General features: G+C 39.8%; 1 protein-coding gene across 1 annotated transcript in view; it reads right to left on the minus strand.

Annotated features, from left to right (window-relative positions):
• The window catches only part of ARSB (arylsulfatase B), a 185,290-nt gene that overhangs the window by 73,697 nt on the left and 88,290 nt on the right, over positions 1–23,303 (minus strand). Inside the window, exon 6 of the mRNA XM_033179952.1 lies at positions 20,408–20,651. Coding sequence (XP_033035843.1) covers positions 20,408–20,651 — 244 coding nt within the window. The remainder of the gene's footprint in view (positions 1–20,407; positions 20,652–23,303) is intronic.

Genomic DNA, 23,303 nt, shown 5'->3' on the forward strand with positions numbered 1-23,303 from the left:
AATGTCCTGGTTTTAGGTGAACCAAGGTAATGGGTGTTTTTATGACAGCAAATACTTGGGCTCCAGGCTGATAGGAACAAAGCAGAGCTCTCTAATTAGCTTCTTTAAGGTAGGCACCCATGGGACGGTTCAAGGATTGCCACCATACAATGTTTACCCCCATCCCAGCACATATTAATGGCTAGCTATGGCAATAAGTAGACAAAGACCTATGTGAAGAAAATAACAGAACTATCTTGTTTACCACTTGCCACTTAGTGATGAAGACCTGCCTCTAAACCGGTGAAGCTGGCATGTTTTACCCATGCCTATAACAACCAAACTAGTTATTTTGGGGTTTCGTTTGTTTTGGCCAGGCTAGTTTGGATAACAGTAGCTTGTATTGATAGAACATTTTTTTATGTGCAACACACCATCTGAAATGCTTGTATGTTTTCATACATGTATCATTTCATTCAACCCTCAGCACTGTGAGGTAGAGACAAGTTTGGCATGGCACGATGAAGTCACTTACACAATCAGGTAATAGGGCTGGGTTTGACACTCAGGCAGACTGACCCCCAAATCCCTTCTGTAACCACTATGCTAAATCCTCCGCGCAGTGAAATGTACACATGGCCTCCGTGTCTCCTTGAATGTATAGTGTTACCATTCATTTGGTTTATTTTTAAGGCTCCATAAACAAATATCTCTATTAACTGCAAATGCTTCTATTAATAAAAGTTCATCATTTTTTTCACCCTCTTCTCTTGAAAACTTATAAAGTCTTATATCATTGTCTCTGATGATATTTTCAGTATTCTGTTTAAATTTATCCCACATTTCACATTTTCTAGAGTATTTTTACTTACAAAAACAGGGCAAGGAGACAGCCACTGACCAGTGACCAGTTTCCAATATGCTATAAATATTTTCTAAAAGTCTACAGTTTCAGACACTGAGATCACAGCACTGTCCATTTATAAATAGTTTCCAGTTTTTGATTTTCATTTTCCTACTAGTTGAAGGGTGGGGCAACAAAACATTTCCCACAAATAAATGAAATGCTATTACATTCCATACTTCTTTTACCACTAACTGCTGACCATCTGTCATAAAAGACACACCCTGAAAGGCAGTATCAAATTTTTAGAAATAGCAATGACAATACTTTCTGAGAAGAAATTTTGAAGAAAAAAAAAAAAACACCCCAGTTACTAATGAAAACACTGACCAAGACATCCACAGGGTAATGTCCAACCTGTTAACCCTTTGTAAGCACCATCATCATTGTTATCATCTTCACTCCCAGCTACTGAGTTCTTACAATGTTCCAGGCATGGTGCTAAATGTTTCAAACACACTCACTAAATCCTCACATAGGTGTCTACAGGATAGGCTGTTATTTGTTACATTTGTTACAGATAAATGTAACTATTACTACATTTTACACAAGGAAATCAACGCTTAAAGATCACACAAGTAATTAACGGAGGAGACAGGATTTAAACCAGATCTAATCAAAGAGTACCCATTTTTAACCACTATCCCAGTGAAACTCCTTACAGGACTTATTTTCTTTGTTAAGGGTGTGTGTGTATGGGGGGCAGGTGACATTTGGTTTGTGTAAATCCCATGCTTCTTGAAAAGCCATTTCAACATGCAAGTATTACCATAAATTAAGAGTATAGGCATGGAAATTAGAAAATGTTGATGAAATTCAGTGAGGAAATTGATAAGTTGAATTCACTGGGTCTAGAGTTATATATGGAAAGATACTTTTCATGTAGATTTTTATTAAGAAGGCTTATTAAGTTTTTTAAGTAGTCTACTCAAGAAAAAAGTAATATCAAAAATCACTGAATCATACCCTTAATATAATATTTTCCTATTCATTACTGAAAAATAATTGGTAGGACTTCTGGGTTAATGTCAGGATAAACTTCAGGGACTAATATGCCTTTCTTCCAATTTCCATTTTAATATCCACAAAGAATTACAAAAAGATGAAAATTGGCAACAGCGTTGGAAACTAAAGAGAAGACCAGATGCCAAAGTCCCAAGGGGATTTTCACTAATGCCAACGCTGAAGAGATGAACAACATATTCTTGGATTCTGCCACAAGAATCAAAACATGATCCCAAAGAAAATAGAAGAAGAGGGATTTGCTTTGCCTCCATCAAATGATGGCACTCAGGGGCTACGCTAACCAAAAAAAAATGAGTGATGATCTTCCATGAACTCTCCTTAGAGAGGCATCATCATGCCTCCTCTCACCCCGAACACTGGCTGCTTTCCTCTCTATGTCCACCCCTGCGGCAAGCAGCAGACTAACACAGAAGAGATCAGGCATAACATGTAGCTTCCTGGAACGTGAAACCACCTAACAAAACAATCTGAAACAACCTCAGAGCGCTCCACACTGTGACTGTAGGATAGAAGCCCTTTTATCCAAAAGGTTGAGGAAATTACGGAATTAAATAATATAGCATTCCTTAAACATTTAGTTTGAACTTAAAAACATAGATAGTTCCAACTATGTGGTCAATTTTGGAATAAGTGTGACATGGTGCTGAGAAGAATGTATATTCTGTTGATTTGGGGTGGAGAGTTCTGTAGATGTCTATTAGGTCCACTTGCAGCAGAGCTGAGTTCAATTCCTGGATATCCTTGTTAACCTTCTGTCTCGTTTGTTCTGTCTAATGTTGACAGCGGGGTGTTAAAGTCTCCCATTATTATTGTGTGGGAGTCTAAGTCTCTTTGTAGGTCTCTAAGGACTTGCTTTATGAAATGTAAAAGAACAGAAATTATAATAAACTGTCTCTCAGACCACAGTGCAATTAAATTAGAACTCAGGATTAAGAAACTCTCTCAAAACCGCACAACTACATGGAAACTGAACAACCTGCTCCTGAATGACTACAGGGTAAATAACGAAATGAAGGCAGAAATAAAGATGTTATTTGAAACCAATGAGAACAAAGACACAACATACCAGGATCTCTGGGACACATTTAAAGCAGTGTGTAGAGGGAAATTTATAGTACTAAATGCCCACAAGAAAAAGCAGGAAAGATCTAAAATCGACACCCTAACATCACAATTAAAAGAACTAGAGAAGCAAGGGCAAACACATAGCAGAAGGCAAGAAATAACTAAGATCAGAGCAGAACTGAAGGACATAGAGACACACACACAAAAAAACCCTTCAAAAAATCAATGACTCCAGGAGCTGTTTTTTTGTTGTTGTTGTGTTTTTTTCTTTTTTTTTTCTTTTGAGACAGAGTCTCTGCTGCCCAAGCTGGAGGGCAGTGGTGTGATCTCGGTTCATTGCAAGCTCCGCCTCCCGGGTTCCCGCCATAGCTGGGACTACAGGTGCCTGCCACCACGCCCGGCTAATTTTTTTTATTTATTTTTTATTTTTTATTTTAGTAGAGACGAAGTTTCACCATGTTAGCCAGGATGGTCTCGATCTCCTGACCTTGTGATCTGCCTGCCTCAGCCTCCCAAAGTGCTGGAATTACAGGCGTGAGTCACCACGCCCGGCCTAGAGGCTGGCTTTTTGAAAAGATCAACAAAATTGATAGACCGCTAGCAAGACTAATAAAGAAGAAAAGAGAGAAGAATCAAATAGACGCAATAAAAAATGATAAAGGGGATATCACCACCGACCCCACAGAAATACAAACTACCATCAGAGAATACTATAAACACTTCTACACAAATAAACTAGAAAATCTAGAAGAAATGGATAAATTCCTGGACACATACACCCTCCCAAGACTACACCAGGAAGAAGTTGAATCCTGGAATAGACCAATAACAGGCTCTGAAATTGAGGCAATAATTAATAGCCTACCAATCAAAAACAGTCCAGGACCAGACGGATTCACAGCCGAATTCTACCAGAGGTACAAAGAGGAGCTGGTATCACTGCTTCTGAAACTATTCCAATCAATAGAAAAACAGGGAATCCTCCCTAACTCATTTTATGAGGCCAGCATCATCCTGATACCAAAGCCTGGCAGAGACACAACAAAAAAAGAGAATTTTAGACCAATATCCCTGATGAACATCGATGCAAAAATCCTCAATAAAATACTGGCAAACCGAATCCAGCAGCACATAAAAAAGCTTATCCACCAAGATCAAGTTGGCTTCATCCCTGGGATGTAAGACTGGTTCAACATATGCAAATCAATAAACGTAATCCATCATATAAACAGAACCAAAGACAAAAACCACATGATTATATTAACAGATGCAGAAAAGGCCTTCAACAAAATTCAACAGTCCTTCATGCTAAAAATTCTCAATAAACTAGGTATTGATGGGACGTATCTCAAAATAATAAGAGCTATTTATGACAAACCCACAGCCAATATCATACTGAATGGGCAAAAACTGGAAGCACTCCCTTTGAAAACTGGCACAACACAGGGATGCCCTCTCTCACCACTCCTATTCAACATAGTGTTGGAAGATCTGGCCAGGGCAATCAGGCAGGAGAAAGAAATAAAGGATATTCAATCAGGAAAAGAGGAAGTCCCTGTTTGCAGATGACACGATTGTATATGTAGAAAACCTCGTCTCAGCCCAAAATCTCCTTAAGCTGATAAGCAACTTCAGCAAAGTCTCAGGATACAAAATCAATGTGTAAAAATCACAAGCATTCCTATGCACCAATAACAGACAAATAGAGAACCAAGTCATGAGTGAACTCCCATTCACAATTGCTTCAAAGAGAATAAAACACCTAGGAATTCAACTTACGAGGGATGTGAAGGACCTCTTCAAGGAGAACTACAAACCACTGCTCAACAAAATAAAACAGGACACAAACAAATGGAAGAACATTCTATGCTCATGGATAGGAAGAATCAATATCATGACAATGGCCATACTGCCCAAGATAATTTATAGATTCAATGCCATCCCCATCAAGCTACCAAAGACGTTCTTCACAGAACTGGAAAAAACTACTTTAAAGTTCATATGGAACCAAAAAAGAGCCCACGTTGCCAAGACAATCCTAAGCGAAAAGAACAAAGCTGGAGGCATCACGCTACCTGATTTCAAACTATACTACAAGGCTACAGTAACCAAAACAGCATGGTACTGGTACCAAAATAGAGATATAGACCAATGGAACAGAACAGAGGCCTCAGAAATCCAATCTTCTGATTTTTGACGAACCTGACAAAAACAAGAAATGAGGAAAGTATTCCCTATTTAATAAATGGTGCTGGGAAAACTGGCTAGCCATATGTAGAAAGCTGAAAGTGCATCTCTTCCTTATACCTTATACAAAAATTAATTCAAGATGGATTAAAGACTTAAATGTTAGACCTAAAACCATAAAAACCCTAGAAGAAAACCAAGGCAATACCATTCAGGACATAGGCAATGGGCAAGGACTTCATGACTAAAACACCAAAAGCAATGGCAACAAAAGCCAAAACAGACAAATGGGATCTAATTAAACTAAAGAGCTTCTGCACAGCAAAAGAAACTACCATCAGAGTGAACAGGCAACCTACAGAATGGGAGAAAATTTTTGCAACCTACCCATCTGACAAAGGGCTAATATCCAGAATCTACAAAGAACTTAAATAAATTTACAAGAAAAAATCAGATAACCTCATCAATAAGTAGGCAAGGGATATGAACAGGCACTTCTCAGAAGACATTTATGCAGCCAACAGACACATGAAAAAATGCTCATCATCACTGGTCATCAGAGAATGCAAATCAAAACCACAGTGAGATACCATCTTACACCAGTTAGACTGGCGATCATTAAAAAGTCAGGAAACAACAGGTGCTGGAGAGGATGTGGAGAAATGGGAACACTTTTACATTGTTGGTGGGGGTGTAAACTAGTTCAACCATTGTGGAAGACAGTGTGGTGATTCCTCCAGGATCTAGAACTAGAAATACCATTTGACCCAGCGATCCCATTACTGGGTATATACCTAAAGGATTATAAATCATGCTACTATAAAGACACATGCACACGTGTTTATTGTGGCGCTATTCACAATAGCAGAGACATGGAATCAACCCAAATGTCCATCAATGAGAGATTGGATTAAGAAAATGTGGCACCTATATACCATGGAATACTATGCAGCCATAAAAAGGATGAGTTCATGTCCTTTGTAGGTATATGGATGAAGCTGGAAACCATCATTCTGAGCAAACTATTGCAAGGACAGAAAACCAAACACCACATGTTCTCTCTCATAGGTGGGAAATGAACAATGAGAACATTTGGACACGGGGTGGGGAACATCACACAATGGGGCCTGTCGTGGGGTAGGGGGATAGGGGAGGGATAGCATTAAGAGAAATACCTATTGTAAATGACGAGTTAATGGGTGCAGGACACCAACACAGCACATGTATACATATGTAACAAACCTGCACGTCGTGCACATGTACCCTAGAACTTAAAAGTATAATAATAATAATAATAATAAAAATACAGATAGATAGTCACTTTGTAGTCTTTGCATGCAGGGCTACTGGTTGTTGTTCCTATCATCTTTACTTCATAAGCCATATGTATAATGTTTTATCTATAGTTTCTAGTGCCGTTTTTCTTAAAGTGGAACAAAATCCTAAGAACATGTGAATTTCTAGATTTTCATAGAATAATGGTGGCCATCTAAATTTTAAATCCCTTCATACACTCTCTTTAAAAACCATATTGATAAAGAAAGAAAGTAAAATTAACCAAAGCATAAGCCTGACACAAGCAGGAGACAGGGCCTATTTACATCCTGGAGGAAGTGAGGAAACAACACTCTGAGACCTGAACGGTCAGGGCTGGTACCCATCCAAGGGCAGAGTCAGGCCAGAACTATGCAAAAGAGGGTGAGGAGGTACAAGAGGGGTGTATTTTCACGCTGTTGATAAAGACATCCCTGAGACTGGACATTTTCACGCTGTTGATAAAGACATCCCTGAGACTGGACAATTTACAAAATAAACAGGATTAATTGGACTACAGTTACACATGGCTGGGGAAGCCTCACAATCATGGTGGAAGGCAAGGATGAGCAAGTCCCATCTTACATGGATGGCAGCAGGCAAAGAGAGAATGAGGAAGATGCAAAAGGAGAAATCTCTGATAAAACTATCAGATCTCATGAGACTTATTCAGTACCATGAGAACAGTATGGAGGAAACTGCCCCATGATTCAATTACCCGCCACCGGGTCCCTCCCACAACACATGAGAATTATGGGAGTACAGTTCAAGATGATATCTGGTGGGGACAGAGAGCCAAACCATATCATTCCACCCCCGGCCCCTCCCAAATCTCATGTCCTCCTATTTCAAAACCAATCACGCCTTCCCAACAGTCCCCCAAACTCTTAACTCATTTCAGCATTAACTCAAAAGTCCACATTCCAAAGTATCATCTGAGGCAAGGCAAGTCCCTTATGCCTATGAGCCTGTAAAATCAAAAGCAAGCTAGTTATTTCCTAAATACAAGGAGGAAACAGACATTGGGTAAATAGAACCATTCCAAATGGGAGAAATTGGCCAAAACAAAGGGGCTACAGGGCCCATGCAAGTCCGAAATCCAGTGGGGCAGTCAAATCTTAAAGCTCCAAAATGATCTCCTTTGACTCCATGTCTCACATCCAGGTCACGCTGATGCAAGAGGTGGGTTCCCATGGTCTTGGGTAGCTCTGCCCCTGTGGCTTTGCAGGGTACAACCTCCCTCCTGGCTGCTTTCACGGACTGGCATTGAGTATGGCTTTTCCAGGTGCATTGTGCAAGCTGTCATGGGTCTATCATTCTGGGTCTGGAGGATGGTGGCCCTCTTCTCACAGCTCCACTGGGGGTATCCCAGCAGGGACTTTGTCTAGGGGTTCTGGCCCCACATTTCCCTTCCGCCCTGCCCTAGCAGAGGTTCTCCATGAGGACCCCACCCCTGCAGCAAACTTCTGCCTGGGCATCCAGGCATTTCCACACATCTTCTGAAATATAGGCAGAGGTTCCCAAACCCCAATTCTTGACTTCTGTGCACTAGCAGGCTCAACACCACGTGCAAGCTGCCAAGGCTTGCGGCTTGCACCCTCTGAAACCATGGCCCAAGCTCTACATTGGCCCCTTTCAGCCATGGCTGGAGTGGCTGGGACACAGGGCACCAAGTCCCTAGGCTGTACACAGCACAGGTACCCTAGGCCTGGCCCCTGAAACCACTTTTTGCTCCTAGGCCTCCAGTGCTGTTATAGGAGGGGCTGCCATGAAGACCTCTGACATGCCCTGGAGACATTTTTCCCATTGTCTTGGGAATCAACATTTGGCTCCTGATTACTTATGCAAATTTCTGCAGCCTGCTTGAATTTCTCCTCAGAAAATGGAATTTTCTTTTCCATTACATTGTCAGGCTGCAAATTATCCAAACTTTCATGCTCTGCTTCCCTTATAAAACTGAATGCCTTTAACTGAACCCACGTAACCTCTTGAATGCTTTGCTGCTTAGAAATTTCTTCTGCCAGATACCCTAAATCATCTCTCTCAAATTCAAAGTTCCACAAATCTCTAGGGCAGGGGCAAAATGTCACCAGTCTCTTTGTTAAAACATAGCAAGAGTCACCTTTGCTCCAGTTCCCAAAAAGTTCCTCATCTCTCATCTCCGTCTGAGACCACCTCAGTCTGGACTTTATTGTCCATATTGCTATCAGCATTTTGGGCAAAGCCATTCAACAAATCTCTAGGAGGTTCTAAACTTTCCCACATTTTCCTGTCTTATTCTGAACCCCCCAAACTGTTCCAACCTCTATTACCCAGTTCCAAAGCCGCTTCCACATTTTCAGGTAATTTTTCATCAGTGCCCCACTCTACTGGACCAATTTACTGTATTAGTCTGTTTTCATGCTGCTGATAAAGACATACCCAAGACTGGGCAATTTACCAAAGAAAGAGGTTTATTTGGACTTACAGAATCACATGGCTGGGGAGGCCTCACAGTCATGGTGGAAAGCAAGGAGGAGCAAGTCACGTTTTACATAGATGGCGGCAGGCAAAACGAGAGCTTGTGCACGGAAATTCCCCCTTATATTACCATCAGATCTTGTGAGACCTATTCACTATCATGAGAACAGCATGGGAAAGACCTGCCCCATGATTCAATTACCTCCCACTGGGTGCCTCCCATAACACATGGGGATTCAAGATGAGATTTGGGTGGGGACACAGCCAAACCATATCAAGGGGAAAGGACTCAAATCATGTCTGATAAGGTAAACTCCAGAAAGAGAAGGCGGCACCCAAGGGATGAAATGTTGATAGAGGTCTCATACCTGACAGATCAAAGCACTGGCTAGTGGGGAGTCAAAAGGGAGTCCAAGGAAGTGGCTTGGATAAGGAAGTGTGCAGGACAAGAGTGGCTGCCTTGGGCAGGTACCGATGCTGAGAGAGGAGCAGCTGAAGAACAAGTGTTCTTTGGAAGACGGGTGGTAAAGGGAAAGAAGGACATGGCCAAAGATCAGGGTTCTATTACAACAACACAGTATCAGAGAATCGTGAGAAGGTAGACCAAAAAAGAAAGGGGCTACATTTAGCAAAGAAACTGCACTTCACTGTAGCAATAGACAGTGCTCTTGAAGCACCTGAAGTAAATGAAATTGTCCAAATCCCACCCCTATGGATTGCCTGCTATCGTAGATCCAGGAAAAGCCAACATACATAAACACGAACAAAACCAAAAAGAACTCAGCATGTATGCAAAGTTACCATATGAGTTTAAAAAAAAAGTAGAAAATTAGAATTCAAAAATTTGGCAAATGAAAACATTCGCCTGCTATGGAAAAACAGTCATAAGGCAGAGGAAAACTGTTACAGGCTATTTCAACATGAATTAAATATAACGAAATCAGCAACTGCCAATATTAAAGAAACAACAACTATGATTCAGAAATTGTAAAACTCAGACATTACACTTTTTAAAGGAAAGGAACTGGGAAAAAAAAGACAAAATCTTAGAAATGACATTATACATGACATTCTTTATGTGAAAGCATGTAGAGAATAGAAATTAAGAGAGAGATAATTAATTCAAAATAAAGAAAAAATAAAGAGGCAAAGAGGATATGAGAGAAATTGACAGAAACAAAATTTATGTAAAGAAGATTCAATAATACCTATAATTGGGAGTTCCTGAAGAAGAAAAACAAAACAGTGGAATATAATATTTAAAACTGCAATTTTTAAAAACTCTGAAATAAAAGAAGATCTGAATATACAAAGTGAAATAACTCACTTTGTTTCTGAGAAAACTGACACAGTAGGGTCACCTTTGTGACACATCTGGAAAAATTCTTAGATTTTAAATAATAACTATAATAATAGTGATAAAAAATCTGGGTGCTCAGACAAAAAACACAAAGTCACTTGCAAAGGAATAAAATCGGGCTGATATTAGACTTATCAACAGTAACATAGAAAACAAGTAAAGATTAGGGTAACATTTTCAAGAAACTCAAAGCAAGAAAGTGTGGGACAAAGGTTTTATTTTAACTGGTTGAGCTGGTGTTCCATTATCAAGGTTGTACAAAATGTTTTAATAAACATGCAAGAATTCAAAGAATCCTGGGAAATCTATTCAAGGATGAATTCCTCCAAGTAAGAGATAATTGCGAATACTTTAGAAGTGGATGGGTGGTCAGTATTGAATATATTATTGTAGACCTAAAACTAAAACAAAATTGTGGATAAAGAGAGAACAGTATTACATATTACATGCTCTGATAAAGTAGGAATAATACTACTTAAATCGCAAAACTGGAAGAGAATGAATAAAGTTGCATAAGTTGCTTGACTTCCTTACGGGTAATAAGTGGAAGCTGAAGATGTCATTTAAAGGTGACAAACCAAACAGTGGAACCTAAGTAAGAAAAAAGGGACTAAGGAATTATATAAAGATATTTGTATAACGATGAACAGTAGGATAAAATATAAATTTTTCTAAATATTAAAGAACTACTAAATAAAAGGTCAAAGACAAAAAGTAAATGTAACAAAACCATGACAAAAGTAAGAATAGAAATAAAAATACTTAAAAATATGTATAAACTCATCTACTAAAATAAAACATTACAGACTGGATCATAAAGAAAAACCTAACACTATACTTAACAACTACAGAATACACATTGTTTTCAATTACACCTGATATGGACAACAAGAAAGACCATCTGCTAGGCCAAGTCTCAAATTTAAAAGAATTAGTCCAGGAGCGATGGCTCACACCTGTAATCCCAGCGTTTTGGGAGGCTGAGGCAGGAGGATTGCTTGAGCCCAGGAGTTTGAGACCAGCTGAGGCAACATAGTGAGACCCTGCCTCTACAAAATAAAAATGTAAACATTAGCTGGGTGTAGCAGTCCACGCCTGTAGTGCCAGCTACTTGGGAGGCTGGGGTGGAAGGACTGCTTCAGCCCAGGAGGCAGAAGTTGCAATGAGCTATGATTGCAACACTGCACTCTAGCCTGGGTGACAAATTGAGACCTTGTCTCTGTTAAAAAAAAAAAAAAGTAATAATAATTGAAATAATAAAAAGCATTTCAATTATTTGTGGTCCTCAAAACCACAACTGAAATAAACTAGAAATCAATAATATAACTAGGGAAAAACCCAAAATTTGGAAACTAAACAACGCACTGCTAAATACATGGGTCAAAGAAAAAAAATCACCATTTGCACGATTCCCCACAGAATACATCCTTTCATATGAAAGAACTCAAACATAAATAATTACGTTCAAACATAAATAATATTAATATTCTAACATTCAAACATAAATACATTCAACATATTATATTCAAACATAAATAATATTAATAATATACAGAATTCTTGTTAAATTCTTTCTGTTCAAGATGCTGTAGACATTAGTTTATTGTCTACTGGTGAGTACTATTATAGCAAAATGAACCAGGTAAAATGAAATAACGAGAAAATAAAAAGAGCATCAGTGGCCGGGCGCGGTGGCTCAAGCCTGTAATCCCAGCACTTTGGGAGGCCGAGATGGGCGGATCACGAGGTCAGGAGTTCGAGACCATCCTGGCTAACACGGTGAAACCCCGTCTCTACTAAAAAATACAAAAAGCTAGCCAGGCGAGGTGGCTGGCACCTGTAGTCCCAGCTACTCGGGAGGCTGAGGCAGGAGAATGGCGTAAACCCGGGAGGCGGAGCTTGCAGTGAGCTGAGATCCGGCCACTGCACTCCAGCCCGGGCCACGGAGCGAGACTCCGTCTCAAAAAAAAAAAAAAAAAAGAGCATCAGTAAGCTGGGGGACAACTTTAAGTGTCCAAGTGAAAAACATGAATATGTACATTGTTGCCAGATTAAATTACAGGCTTAATCTCACTCAGTATAATTTATGAGAAGCTTTTCTTTTAATTTAACAAAATAATTCTAGAGTTCACCAAGAAAAATTAAAAAGTGAGACTTGTCAAGAAAATTTTATAAAGACAATATAATGAAGGAGAGGCTGATAACCATTTCTGCTAGATATTTAAATATATTCGAAAAAGACAATGATTACAATAGTCAGATGCCAGCATGAGAACACATAAGTCAGTGGGCTCAAACAGGGGGCCCCAAGACAGATCACAGTACTCATAAGAACTTAAAACCTAAAATAGTGCCATAAGTCAGCAAAAAGAGAAATATTATTCAATAATCAGTCTGAGTTCTCTTATTAGTATGTGGAATGAAGTATCATTTTATTTATTTATTTTTTTCTTGAAGTATCCATTTCAGATCAGAGGTTAACATTTAGTTCATGGACCATCATGCTTTATTTGGCTTCATGACATCTGTAACACTGAGGTGAAAAGATTTGTTTTTCCTTTAACTTTCTTCTTGAAATGATATTGATAGTGGGGGAAAAGTCTTTATAATGACATATTACATTTTTAAGATTTTTAATACTGAGTTGTTACCACTGTCATGACATCTAAAAGTGTTTCCCATTGATGATTTAAAAAAATTCTACCATTATGATCAGGAGATTTGCTTTTTTTTTTTTTTTTTTTTCCTGAAACAGGATCTTGCTCTGTTGCCCAGGCCAGAGTGCAGGGGCATGATCACAACTCACTGCAGGCTCAAGCGATCCTCCTGCCTCAGCCTCCTGAGTAGCTGGGACTACAGGTGTGTGCCAACACACCCAGCTAATTTTTGTATTTTTTGTAGAGACAGGGTTTTGCTTTGTTGCCCAGGCTGGTCTCAAGCTCCTGGGCTCAAGCAATCTTCTCTCCTCAGCCTCCCATAGTGCTGGGATTATAGGCATGAGCCACCACGCCTGGTCTGCTTATGTTTTACATTGTTTAATTAAAGATAAAATAATTAAAAAGAAACTTGTAAAATTTTAATCCTTTGGTTTTCCTGCTTGTCAACCAACCTTACGAAATGTCTTCAAACAACCTATAGGCTGCCTATGGAGTTGAAAAGCAGAAAAACTACACAGAATTGGAAAGAGCTTAGAGAAGTCATGTCCCCTAGAAATGGCAAACATGGTCTGTGGCTTGGAAAGAAGAAAAACTGGAGTTGAAGGAGCTCCTATTGTAAATAATGTCACCCACTCCAGAACTGCTATTTCCTCTAACATTTTAATATTTTGAAGCAGTCCTAAGAGAATTTGTAAGTATACAGCTAATAAAGCTTCTGATGCTCTCAGCACAGACAACTGTTTTTCATCCGTTACTGGCATTCCTATTTCATGAGCCTCTTCAAATTTTCAAAAACTACCATCATCTCAAAAGTGGTATTTCCATTTCTGGAAAAAAAGTTTCAGATCTCTGGGCACAGATCGGGTGTCTCTGACATTTGGCTGTCCATTTGTTTTTGCTGCTTTGGAAAAGACACACCAGACGTCAATGTGACTGGGCGATTTCTATATCAGCAGGCAGGGGTGCCAAATGTCCTGCCACCGATTCTGAAAGAAGGCTTGCCTAATGCTGCCAGGAGCACCAACTTCATTAGGCTGGAGGCTGAATTATTATTTCAGGAATTTTTCTCAAGCAATGGGAACAGAATGAGAGCAGTTTTTTGCTTTCTAAATAGAAATTTGATGAATTTCCACAAACCAAGTCTTGAAATGCATGATCAAACTTTACTTTTAAATAATAATAAAAAAAAAGAAAGCCCATTATAGCCTACTTGGGCAATAATTTCCGCCCTATCTTTTGGTTAAAGTCCTGCAGTCACCACTATGTATGCTGCTGAAGAACAATGTGTCCCCGTTGCATAACAGATTAGCCACTAGGAGAACCTGCTAACACCAAAGAAAGATCTGCAATTTGGAGCTAAGAGTGATTCGACTTTTCCCAATTTCTCTGCAGTCAGAAGCAAACATGAGCCAAAATTTTAAAGGTTACTTCTGATCAACATAATCTTAAGGTTGAAACGTGGATTTATAATCCAAAATTTAGCTATATGGACAAACATCAATGATGTGAACTTTGCCAAAGATAATAACCTCAGTAAATTTGGGACTCAAAATGATTCGATTTTTTTTCGATTCAATCCTACCCTCACCTGGCAAAGTGTGTTATAAAGCTTTGATTCCATGTGCTATTATGTCCTTATGCAAGCCAGGGTTTACAACATTTTTGCCACCAAAACAAACCAAAACAAAACACAAATCAAAACTGACTGGATATCAAGCATGCCACAAATGTTGCCACCTCAAAATCACTCAAAGCTTTCACAGCCTTTACATTGAAAGTTGATGATAACCTGAATTAAAGTTCAGGATTTGCTTTGCTTGGACATTTTTGTTTAATTTCCTTTTCACCATGAAGTGGGCATTAAGTTTTGCATTGAAACGAGCAAAAGGGGCATAGGCTTGTAAAGAATGTTTTAGAAAAGAATGTGTAATCAATTTCTAATATCATAAAATAGGTAATACCTAGGTTTTTGTGCCTATGTTTAGGTAGTTTTTTCCTGTAAGTTCAGTTTTCATTGGTCTCAAAGAGACCGATAATCTTAAAAAACTGCAAAAAAAAATTACTCCTCTGATTTGGATACTGACCTCACATAACACGCACACCATCTTGCAACAATTTAAGAATTATGGCTGAGCGCAATGGCTCACACCTGTAATTCCAGCGCTTTGGGAGGCCAAGGCAGGTGGATCACTTGAGGTCAGGAGCTCAAGACCAGCTGGACCAACATGGCGAAACCCAGACTCTACTAAAAATACAAAAATTAGCTGGGTGTGTTGATGCATACCTGTAATACCAACTACTCAGGAAGCTGAGACATGAGAATTGCTTGAATCCAGGAGGCAGAGATTTCAATGAGCCAGATCATATCACTACACTCCAGTCTGGGTGACAGAGCAAGACTCTGTCTTAAAAAAAAAAAAAAGAAAAAAGAAATACATGGAAGAAACTCGGGGCCGGGCGCGGTGGCTCAAGCCTGTAATCCCAGCACTTTGGGAGGCCGAGACGGGCGGATCACGAGGTCAGGAGATCGAGACCATCCTGGCTAACACGGTGAAACCCCGTCTCTACTAAAAAAAAATACAAAAAACTAGCCGGGCGAGGTGGCGGCGCCTGTAGTCTCAGCTACTCTGGAGGCTGAGGCAGGAGAATGGCGTAAACCCGGAGGCGGAGCTTGCAGTGAGCTGAGATCCGGCCACTGTACTCCAGCCTGGGTGATAGCGAGACTCCGCCTCAAAAAAAAAAAAAAAAAAAAAAAAAAAAGAAACTCAAACCACAACACCTAGAAGAAGATGTAGATATTTTAGCACATTTGAAGCTGAGAAAAAGACTTCTGAACAAAAAAGCAAGAGAAAAGCATTTCATTGACAAATAAACGTGGGAAAGACATGCATGTAGAAGACATCAACAAAATAAAAACACAAACAAAAAAAAGGAAAAATATTTGCAAGAAATACAACAGTCAAAAAGCCTGACATAAAGGAGCAAACAAATCCACAAGAAAACACCCACTTTCAGTAAAATAAGTGTAAAAGCACATGGAATGAATACTTTCAAAAGAGAAAATACAAATGGAATATAAAAAGTTAAACATTAATCTCCATAATAATAATAAATCAAGTTAATACAAGACCATTTTGTCTATAATATTAGCAAAGATTTTTTAAAAAGCTTGATAAGGAAAAGCTATGAGGAAGATGAGCACTTTCTACACCTGTACAAGAGAACATTGGCACAGCCTTTTTAGAAAGCAGTTTTGTAATGTTTATCAAATGCTTTTAAAATAATGTAGGGGCCATCCTCGGCCCTCTGAAAGTTCACTGAAAAATCAACTCGCAAAAGGTGGATTAACAGGAGAAAAGGCATGCAAATGTATTTAATGTGTATACATGGGAGCCTTTAGAATGAAGATCCAAAGATATAGAGGAAATCGTTCATTTTTATGTATAGGTTTAACAAAGTATGGACAGCCGTGTAGAAATAGAACTGGACAAAAGGGTATGCTCTAATGCTAATAGCCTGAGTGGCGAAACCCAACAAGGTCTGTCTGTCTAGATTCTTCTTGGCCTCTCTGGGCATGCACTCCTTCCTTCTGGGTGTGGGATAGGACCTGAAAACTAAAAAAAACTAAAAAAGAAAGTCAAGGAAAGGTTAAGTATATCAAGGTATATCCACGCGATCAAATGTGGAGTGTTATGACCTACAGTTAAACAAGGTAGGCCAGATAACTTTTTCATGGCCACTTTTCACACAAATAGGGCAGAGGGAAAATTAGAATAATATTTCTAGGTTTTATGATTAGCCCTGGGGAGAAGGGGTCCTGGTTTCTACAACCTGCCTTGGGGAAGAAGGATTCTAGTTTCTATGGCTTGCCTCAGGAAAAAATGAGACTGAGAGACAAGGGAGCAGGAGGAAGTCAGACAAAAACTTTTGTTGTAGAGGCTGCTTCTGTGGCCTCCAGTTTGGGGTATTGTTTTTCAAGCCCCAACACTGATCACTTTCTTTAGCTCAATGATTTAATTTCAAATCATTTATATCTAAGGGGAAAAATCCAAAATGTAGACAAAGAGCTCATGTAGAAAGAGTTCATTTCAGAGCTATTGTTTTAAAAAACTAAAAAAGAAAGTCAAGGGAAGGTTAAGTATATCAAGGTATATCCATGCGATCAAATGTGCAGTGACAAATAGTGTTTGCATTGAGTTTCTTGGATGACACAATCAAAAACCAATGGTCTGTTAAATAAGGAAAAAAGATGTAGTAAAAAAATGCTGAAAAGAAAAATTATAAGGAAATATGACAAAATGTTTATAGTAGTTGTTTCTAGTAAGATTTGAGTGATTATTATTATTATTATTTTTTTTTTTTTGAGACGGAGTCTCACTCTGTTGCCGAGGCTGGAGTGTAGTGGCACTGTGTCAGCTCACTGCAACCTCTGTCTCTTGGGTTCAAGCAATTCTCCTGCCTCAGCCTCCTGAGTAGCTGGGATTACAGGTGCCCACCACCACACCCGGCTAGTTTTTATATTTTCAGTAGAGACGGGGTTTCACCATGTTGGCCAGGCTAGTCTTCAACTCCAGACCTCAGGTGGCCCACCCACCTCAGCCTCCTGAAGTGCTGGGATTACAGGCGTGAGCCACCATGCCCGGACAATTATTTTTATTTTTTGTAGTTTGCAAATTATCTACAATTACATATAGTACTCACACTTGAGGAAAATAAATTTAAATTTAACATATAAAGTTTAGATCATGGACAGAGGCAGAAATGTTTTAAAGAAAAAGAAAAAAGTCATCTCATATGAATGAGCAAATAATGAGCACAAAGTTTCAAAATTTCTGGTGAGAGAAAAGGCTTTATTGCTTTGTTTCTCAGCTAAGCTGTTTAGTGGCATTAATGTTTCTGTGACTTGGAAGCTGTAGAGAGTTCTCGAAAGGACACGTCATAAACCCATCATTGTCTCCAAACTGACAAATCAACTTTTCAGGCAAGAATATGAGGAAACAATTTGAGGCTAGTGAGGATTTTAAAATAATATGAAAATAATATGACTCATAAGAACCAAAATAATGTTTAGAAACGGTGAAGAAATGGCTACCCAATACTATAAATGTTGCTGCTTGAAAAGTGATCTTTAAAAATTAATAAATTCTCCAAGGAAAACATGGAACTTTGAGTTGCAAAATAATTGAAAGAACGTAATAGAACTAATGAAATCAGATTTTCCCTTGGGTTTGTAAGAGATGAGGACCTTTCCTAGTCTCACTCTTCTGGGTGAGGCCCATTATAGAAGAACCGATAGACTCCATCCATGTTGTGTGACGTTGAGCGGCCCGGCTGAACACTTCTTCTATCCATTCCTGAACTCACAGGACTTTAAAGTTTAAACTTGAATAGCTATCAAACTTCCTTTGTAAAAACTAATCTTAGGCTGCTCAACCCTACTATTTTTTTTTTTTTTTTTTTTGAGACGGAGTCTCGCTCTGTCGCCCAGGCGGGAGTGCAGTGGCCGGATCTCAGCTCACTGCAAGCTCCGCCTCCCGGGTTCACGCCATTCTCCTGCCTCAGCCTCCCGAGTAGCTGGGACTACAGGCGCCAGCCACCTCGCCCGGCTAGTTTTTTGTATTTTTTTAGTAGAGACGGGGTTTCACCGTGTTCGCCAGGATGGTCTCAATTTCCTTACCTCATGATCCGCGCATCTCGGCCTCCCAAAGAGCTGGGATTACAGGCTTGAGCCACTGCGCCCGGCCAACCCTACTATTTTTTTACATTAATTATTAATTCCAGAAAAATTGATAATATAAAAAGATAAGAAATAATCTATATATTTTGCAACTGGAGATTGGTTAAAGCATGGTATTTCCAGAATGGTGAATACTATGATTATGTTCAGCACAGACCATAAACTTAAATGCCTACAGAGACTAGGTAGGTAACATAAATGAGTGTAGTGGACCTGTATTGGAACTCGGGAGCAACAGAGACTGAAGATTTGAAGGGTGGATACTTCATCTACAGAAAGCAGCAGCCATTTGATTCTAGTCAGTTGTTGGCCTTCTGGAAATGTGGTTGCAGTACTGTCAGACTTTCCTATTTTTAAAATACTTTTATTCTGAAATAATTTCAAATTTACAAAAAGTTGCAAAAATAAGACATAACAAAAGAATACCTATGCACCTTACCTACATTCTTTTATTTAATTTTGCAGTCCATTTGAATTCTCTCTGTACACATGTACATACACACACACACACACACACAATTTTTTTCTGAACCATTTGAGGATATGTTAAATACATCATGGCTTTTTACTCCAAAATACTCCATTGTGTATTTCCTTTAACTAGAAACCTGAAACCTACTATTCTTGAGCTGGGACACCTTGTGTGGGATGAAGAGATGGCATGAGGAAGTCCTCTCCCCCTGGCCACTAAGGGGCAGTCAATCAGGTGCTACCCCCAAACAGAGCTGTAACACTAAACAGAGATTGAAAACCATTGCACTAGACAATTGTCATTTCACCCATAAAAATAATACCTCCAATATATGCATATTTATTTATAAATTAGATTTATGTACAAGTCTACTAACATGTGTCTTATAAAACATATACTTAAAAAAGGATGAGATGAAATTGGATATCAATACAAATACAATATTGAAATTTTCTTCCTATACTCCAAGGGAACATCTTGCATTCTCTAAGGCATGTGCCTCCCAACCTTGGGGGCTATTGCTCTATACTGTGGCGGTTAAACAGGAAAAAGACTACCATGATTTCCAAATCTGAGTCTGGGTTCTGCTCCCTGAGGTATCTCCTTCACAGCAGCCCGCTCTATCTATCACAACATACGACTTTTTTTTGCCTTCCTGGCACTTATCACCACTGGCAGTCATCTTGCTCATCTGTGTGTTCACTTGTCCAACACCTTTTTCCCCTGACTAGAATACAGCTTCCTGAGAGGCAGGATCTTGACCGACTTGTTCATTCCTAATTTCTCAGTATCTAGAACAAGGTATGGCACATAGTAGGTACTTGTTAGATACTTGTTAATAAATGGAACTAAACATATCCCTACTTCCTATCCCAGCTTTCCCCTCACTGTTTTGCCCTCCATTCTTCCAGCAGGCAACAGGACAAGTCCCCTGACCCCCTGCAGGAAGCTAACAATACCCTAGCCTACTTCTAAGCAAAACTTCACAGCTTCAAAGACCTTCCATGGAGGGGGATGGGCTGAGGACAATCTTGTTCTTCACGTAAAACACGGGCCTACAATCTCAAATTTATAATTTACAAATATATATCCTTACAATATCTCTAAAGGCATTTATTTTTCTTAAAAATCATGTATTTGTAAGCTGAACTATCATTTTAACACAAAAGCTATCATTCTTGCTCATTGGAGTCAGGTTGCTCTTGGAGTTTCTGTCCTGGGAGGAAAAAGGGAAGGATGTAGGTACCTGATGGTTTTCCACACGTCGAAGCCATCCAGAGGCTTGGTGCCATTGGTGTGTCCCCCGGCCAGCTTCACGAGTGTTGGCAGCCAGTCAGAGATGTGGATGAGCTGCCGGTTCTTCACGCCCTTCTGCTTTAGCAAGGGGCTTGCCACAAAGCCCACGCCTCGGACGCCTCCTTCCCACAGGCTCCATTTTCTTCCTCGAAGGGGCCAGTTATTACCCCCTGCCAAAGTCTGCCCTCCATTATCTGAAACACAGTTAGGTCTTGGCATGAGGATGATGTTAACTCTTAAATACATTTAAGAACAGAGGCCGGGCGCGGTGGCTTAAGCCTGTAATCCCAGCACTTTGGAAGGCCGAGACGGGTGGATCACGAGGTCAGGAGATCGAGACCATCCTGGCTAACACGGTGAAAGCCTGTCTCTACAAAAAAATACAAAAAATTAGCCGGGCGAGATGGCGGGCGCCTGTAGTCCCAGCTACTCGGGAGGCTGAGGCAGGAGAATGGCGTGAACCCGGGAGGCGGAGCTTGCAGTGAGCCGAGATCGCGCCACTGCACTCCAGCCTGGGCGACAGAGCGAGACTCCATCTCAAAAAAAAAAAAAAAAAAAAAAAAAAACCAGAGACTGTTTGTACATTGTTATTAAATGGTGCTTAAATAATAATAATAAAAAAAAGAAAATTCCTGGCCTTTTCCCACCCTAAATTCCCTTTTCCCATTGACACTACCTTTCACTACTCAGACATAACTAAGGCCCCGTGTGACACATATCTACCTTTAAATCCTCCATCGAGAGGGCCACTGGAAAACAAAGCAGACCCTTGATGATATGCACTTTGGAGAGATCCCTATGCTAAATAATCCACTAAACTTTAAATACACCTCTGTAACTTTGTATAGCATGGGAAAATGAGTCCATGGAAGCTGGGACCCTCCCCATATGTGAAGAGAAAACTAAGTGAATTTTACTTCGTGACTTAATGCTCCTTATAAGTGGGGAAAAAAACTGACCTTTTTGTTTTCCTCTTGGAAAAAAAAATTCTACAATTTAAACTGGAAAATGAATTAACATTCCACTCCCTGGCAATAACATCTCTTTCTTAAGTGTGAAAGCTGAGTATTTCTCTAGTGGCTGATAAATGTTTCTGTAAACAGAGCATTGGATGGAAAAAATAATTGTGAAAAAAATTCTTCCCTTCTTGACAGGATAGTGAAATAAAGCTTCATTATGTACAATACCAAGGAAGAGAAGCTTTCTTCTCCAAGACAACAGAGGGAATAGGGGATCTTGGCAAAGACAGGGTAGAAGTTAGTAGAGTAACTGAAGTGAAGTATCTTCCCAGCCAGGTGAGGGCTCAGAGTTACACATTAAAGTGGACAGTAGAAAAGAAAAAGTACCATTTCTTATATACTGAGGTTATAGAATCATACAAACTCCCAAAGTTTCCACATATTTAGGTGACTTTAGAGACACATTTTAAAGAACACATACTTTGCATTAAACTTAAAAAACAAACAAACAAAAATATTACCCAAATGAGCCACATGAGGGCAGTATGACAGACCTCCTGCTGTATAGGATGTTACATATAAAAATTTATTAAGAAATTAGAGATCTATCAAAGCTACAGGATGCACCTGGGAGGAAAGAGAATGAACGTTTGTTAAGCACTGACTGCACTAGGAATGACTCTGATTTTGCATTATCTCTCACAGCATCTGGAGTTGGCAGACCTGGAATAGAAGCCTGAGGCCAGACACTCACTAGCTGTGTGGCCAGGGGTGATATACCACCTCAGTTTCCTCATCTTCATGTGGAAATGACGATCCCTAATTGTTTTAGTCCATTTTGTGTTGCTATAACAGAATACTGAGGCTAGGTAATTTGTAAAGAGAAGAGGTTTATTTGGCTCACAATTCTGATGACTGATAAGTCCAAGCACTGGGCAGTGGCATTAGTTGCTGGTGAGGGCTTTTGTGCTGCATCACAACATGGCAGAGAAGTGGAAGGAGAAGCAGGTGCAGGTAAAGAGGGACCAAAGAGGAGGAAGAACCTCACTTTGTAACAACCCACTCTCCTGGGGACTAATCCATTCCCTTGAGAGTGAGAACTTACTCCTGGGAGACAGTATTGATCTATTCATGAGGAACCCACCCCCATGACCCAAACACTTCCTACTGGGCCCCACCTCCCAAGACACACTGGCAATTAGACTTCCAGATGAGCTTTGATGGGAACAAACCACATCCAAACCATAGCACTACTTCATCTATTATGATGGAAGTGAAGTGACAATGCTTATGATCTTTTCTTGGCAGGGTACCTGACACAACCTAAGTGCTCAATAAGTGGTAGCAACTGCTTTGTTCTTAAAATTTACAGCAACCCAAATAGTTTAGTATAATAACCATTTTGTCACTGTTTTTAAAGGAGGTTTGAAAAAGTCAAATAGCGAATAGACGGCAATGCTAGGATTCCAACAAGGTCTGTGTGACACCCCAGGCCCCTGCCCCTGGAGCACCATGCTCCTGCTATCCCTAGTATAGAGTAGACTCACACAGGTAGGCCACAGAAACTTTCACTTCCTGATGAAAACCACAAATATGATCACCCTCAGCAAAGTGTACACTCTTCCTGTGAGTGTACATAGGAAGTTATTCCAAGGTGATGGTAATTCCTTTTAGAGAAACCTTAGCTGCTGGTAGGGAAGAAATTCAAGCCTCTACTGCCAAAGAGACATTTGGTGGAGCCTTTAACACACCAGTTCTCAGTTATTTTCTGTGCTTCTTGAAATGGAGTAGAGAAGAGTCTTGAGTTAGATCAGGTGAGGAAACAATTCTTCAACACATGGGTCGGTGACAATCTCATCATTTGACATCACAGACTTACAAGAACCT

The sequence above is a fragment of the Trachypithecus francoisi genome, unplaced genomic scaffold, assembly GCF_009764315.1.
Source record: "Trachypithecus francoisi isolate TF-2019V2 unplaced genomic scaffold, Tfra_2.0 Lachesis_group2, whole genome shotgun sequence".
Taxonomy (NCBI): domain Eukaryota; kingdom Metazoa; phylum Chordata; class Mammalia; order Primates; family Cercopithecidae; genus Trachypithecus; species Trachypithecus francoisi.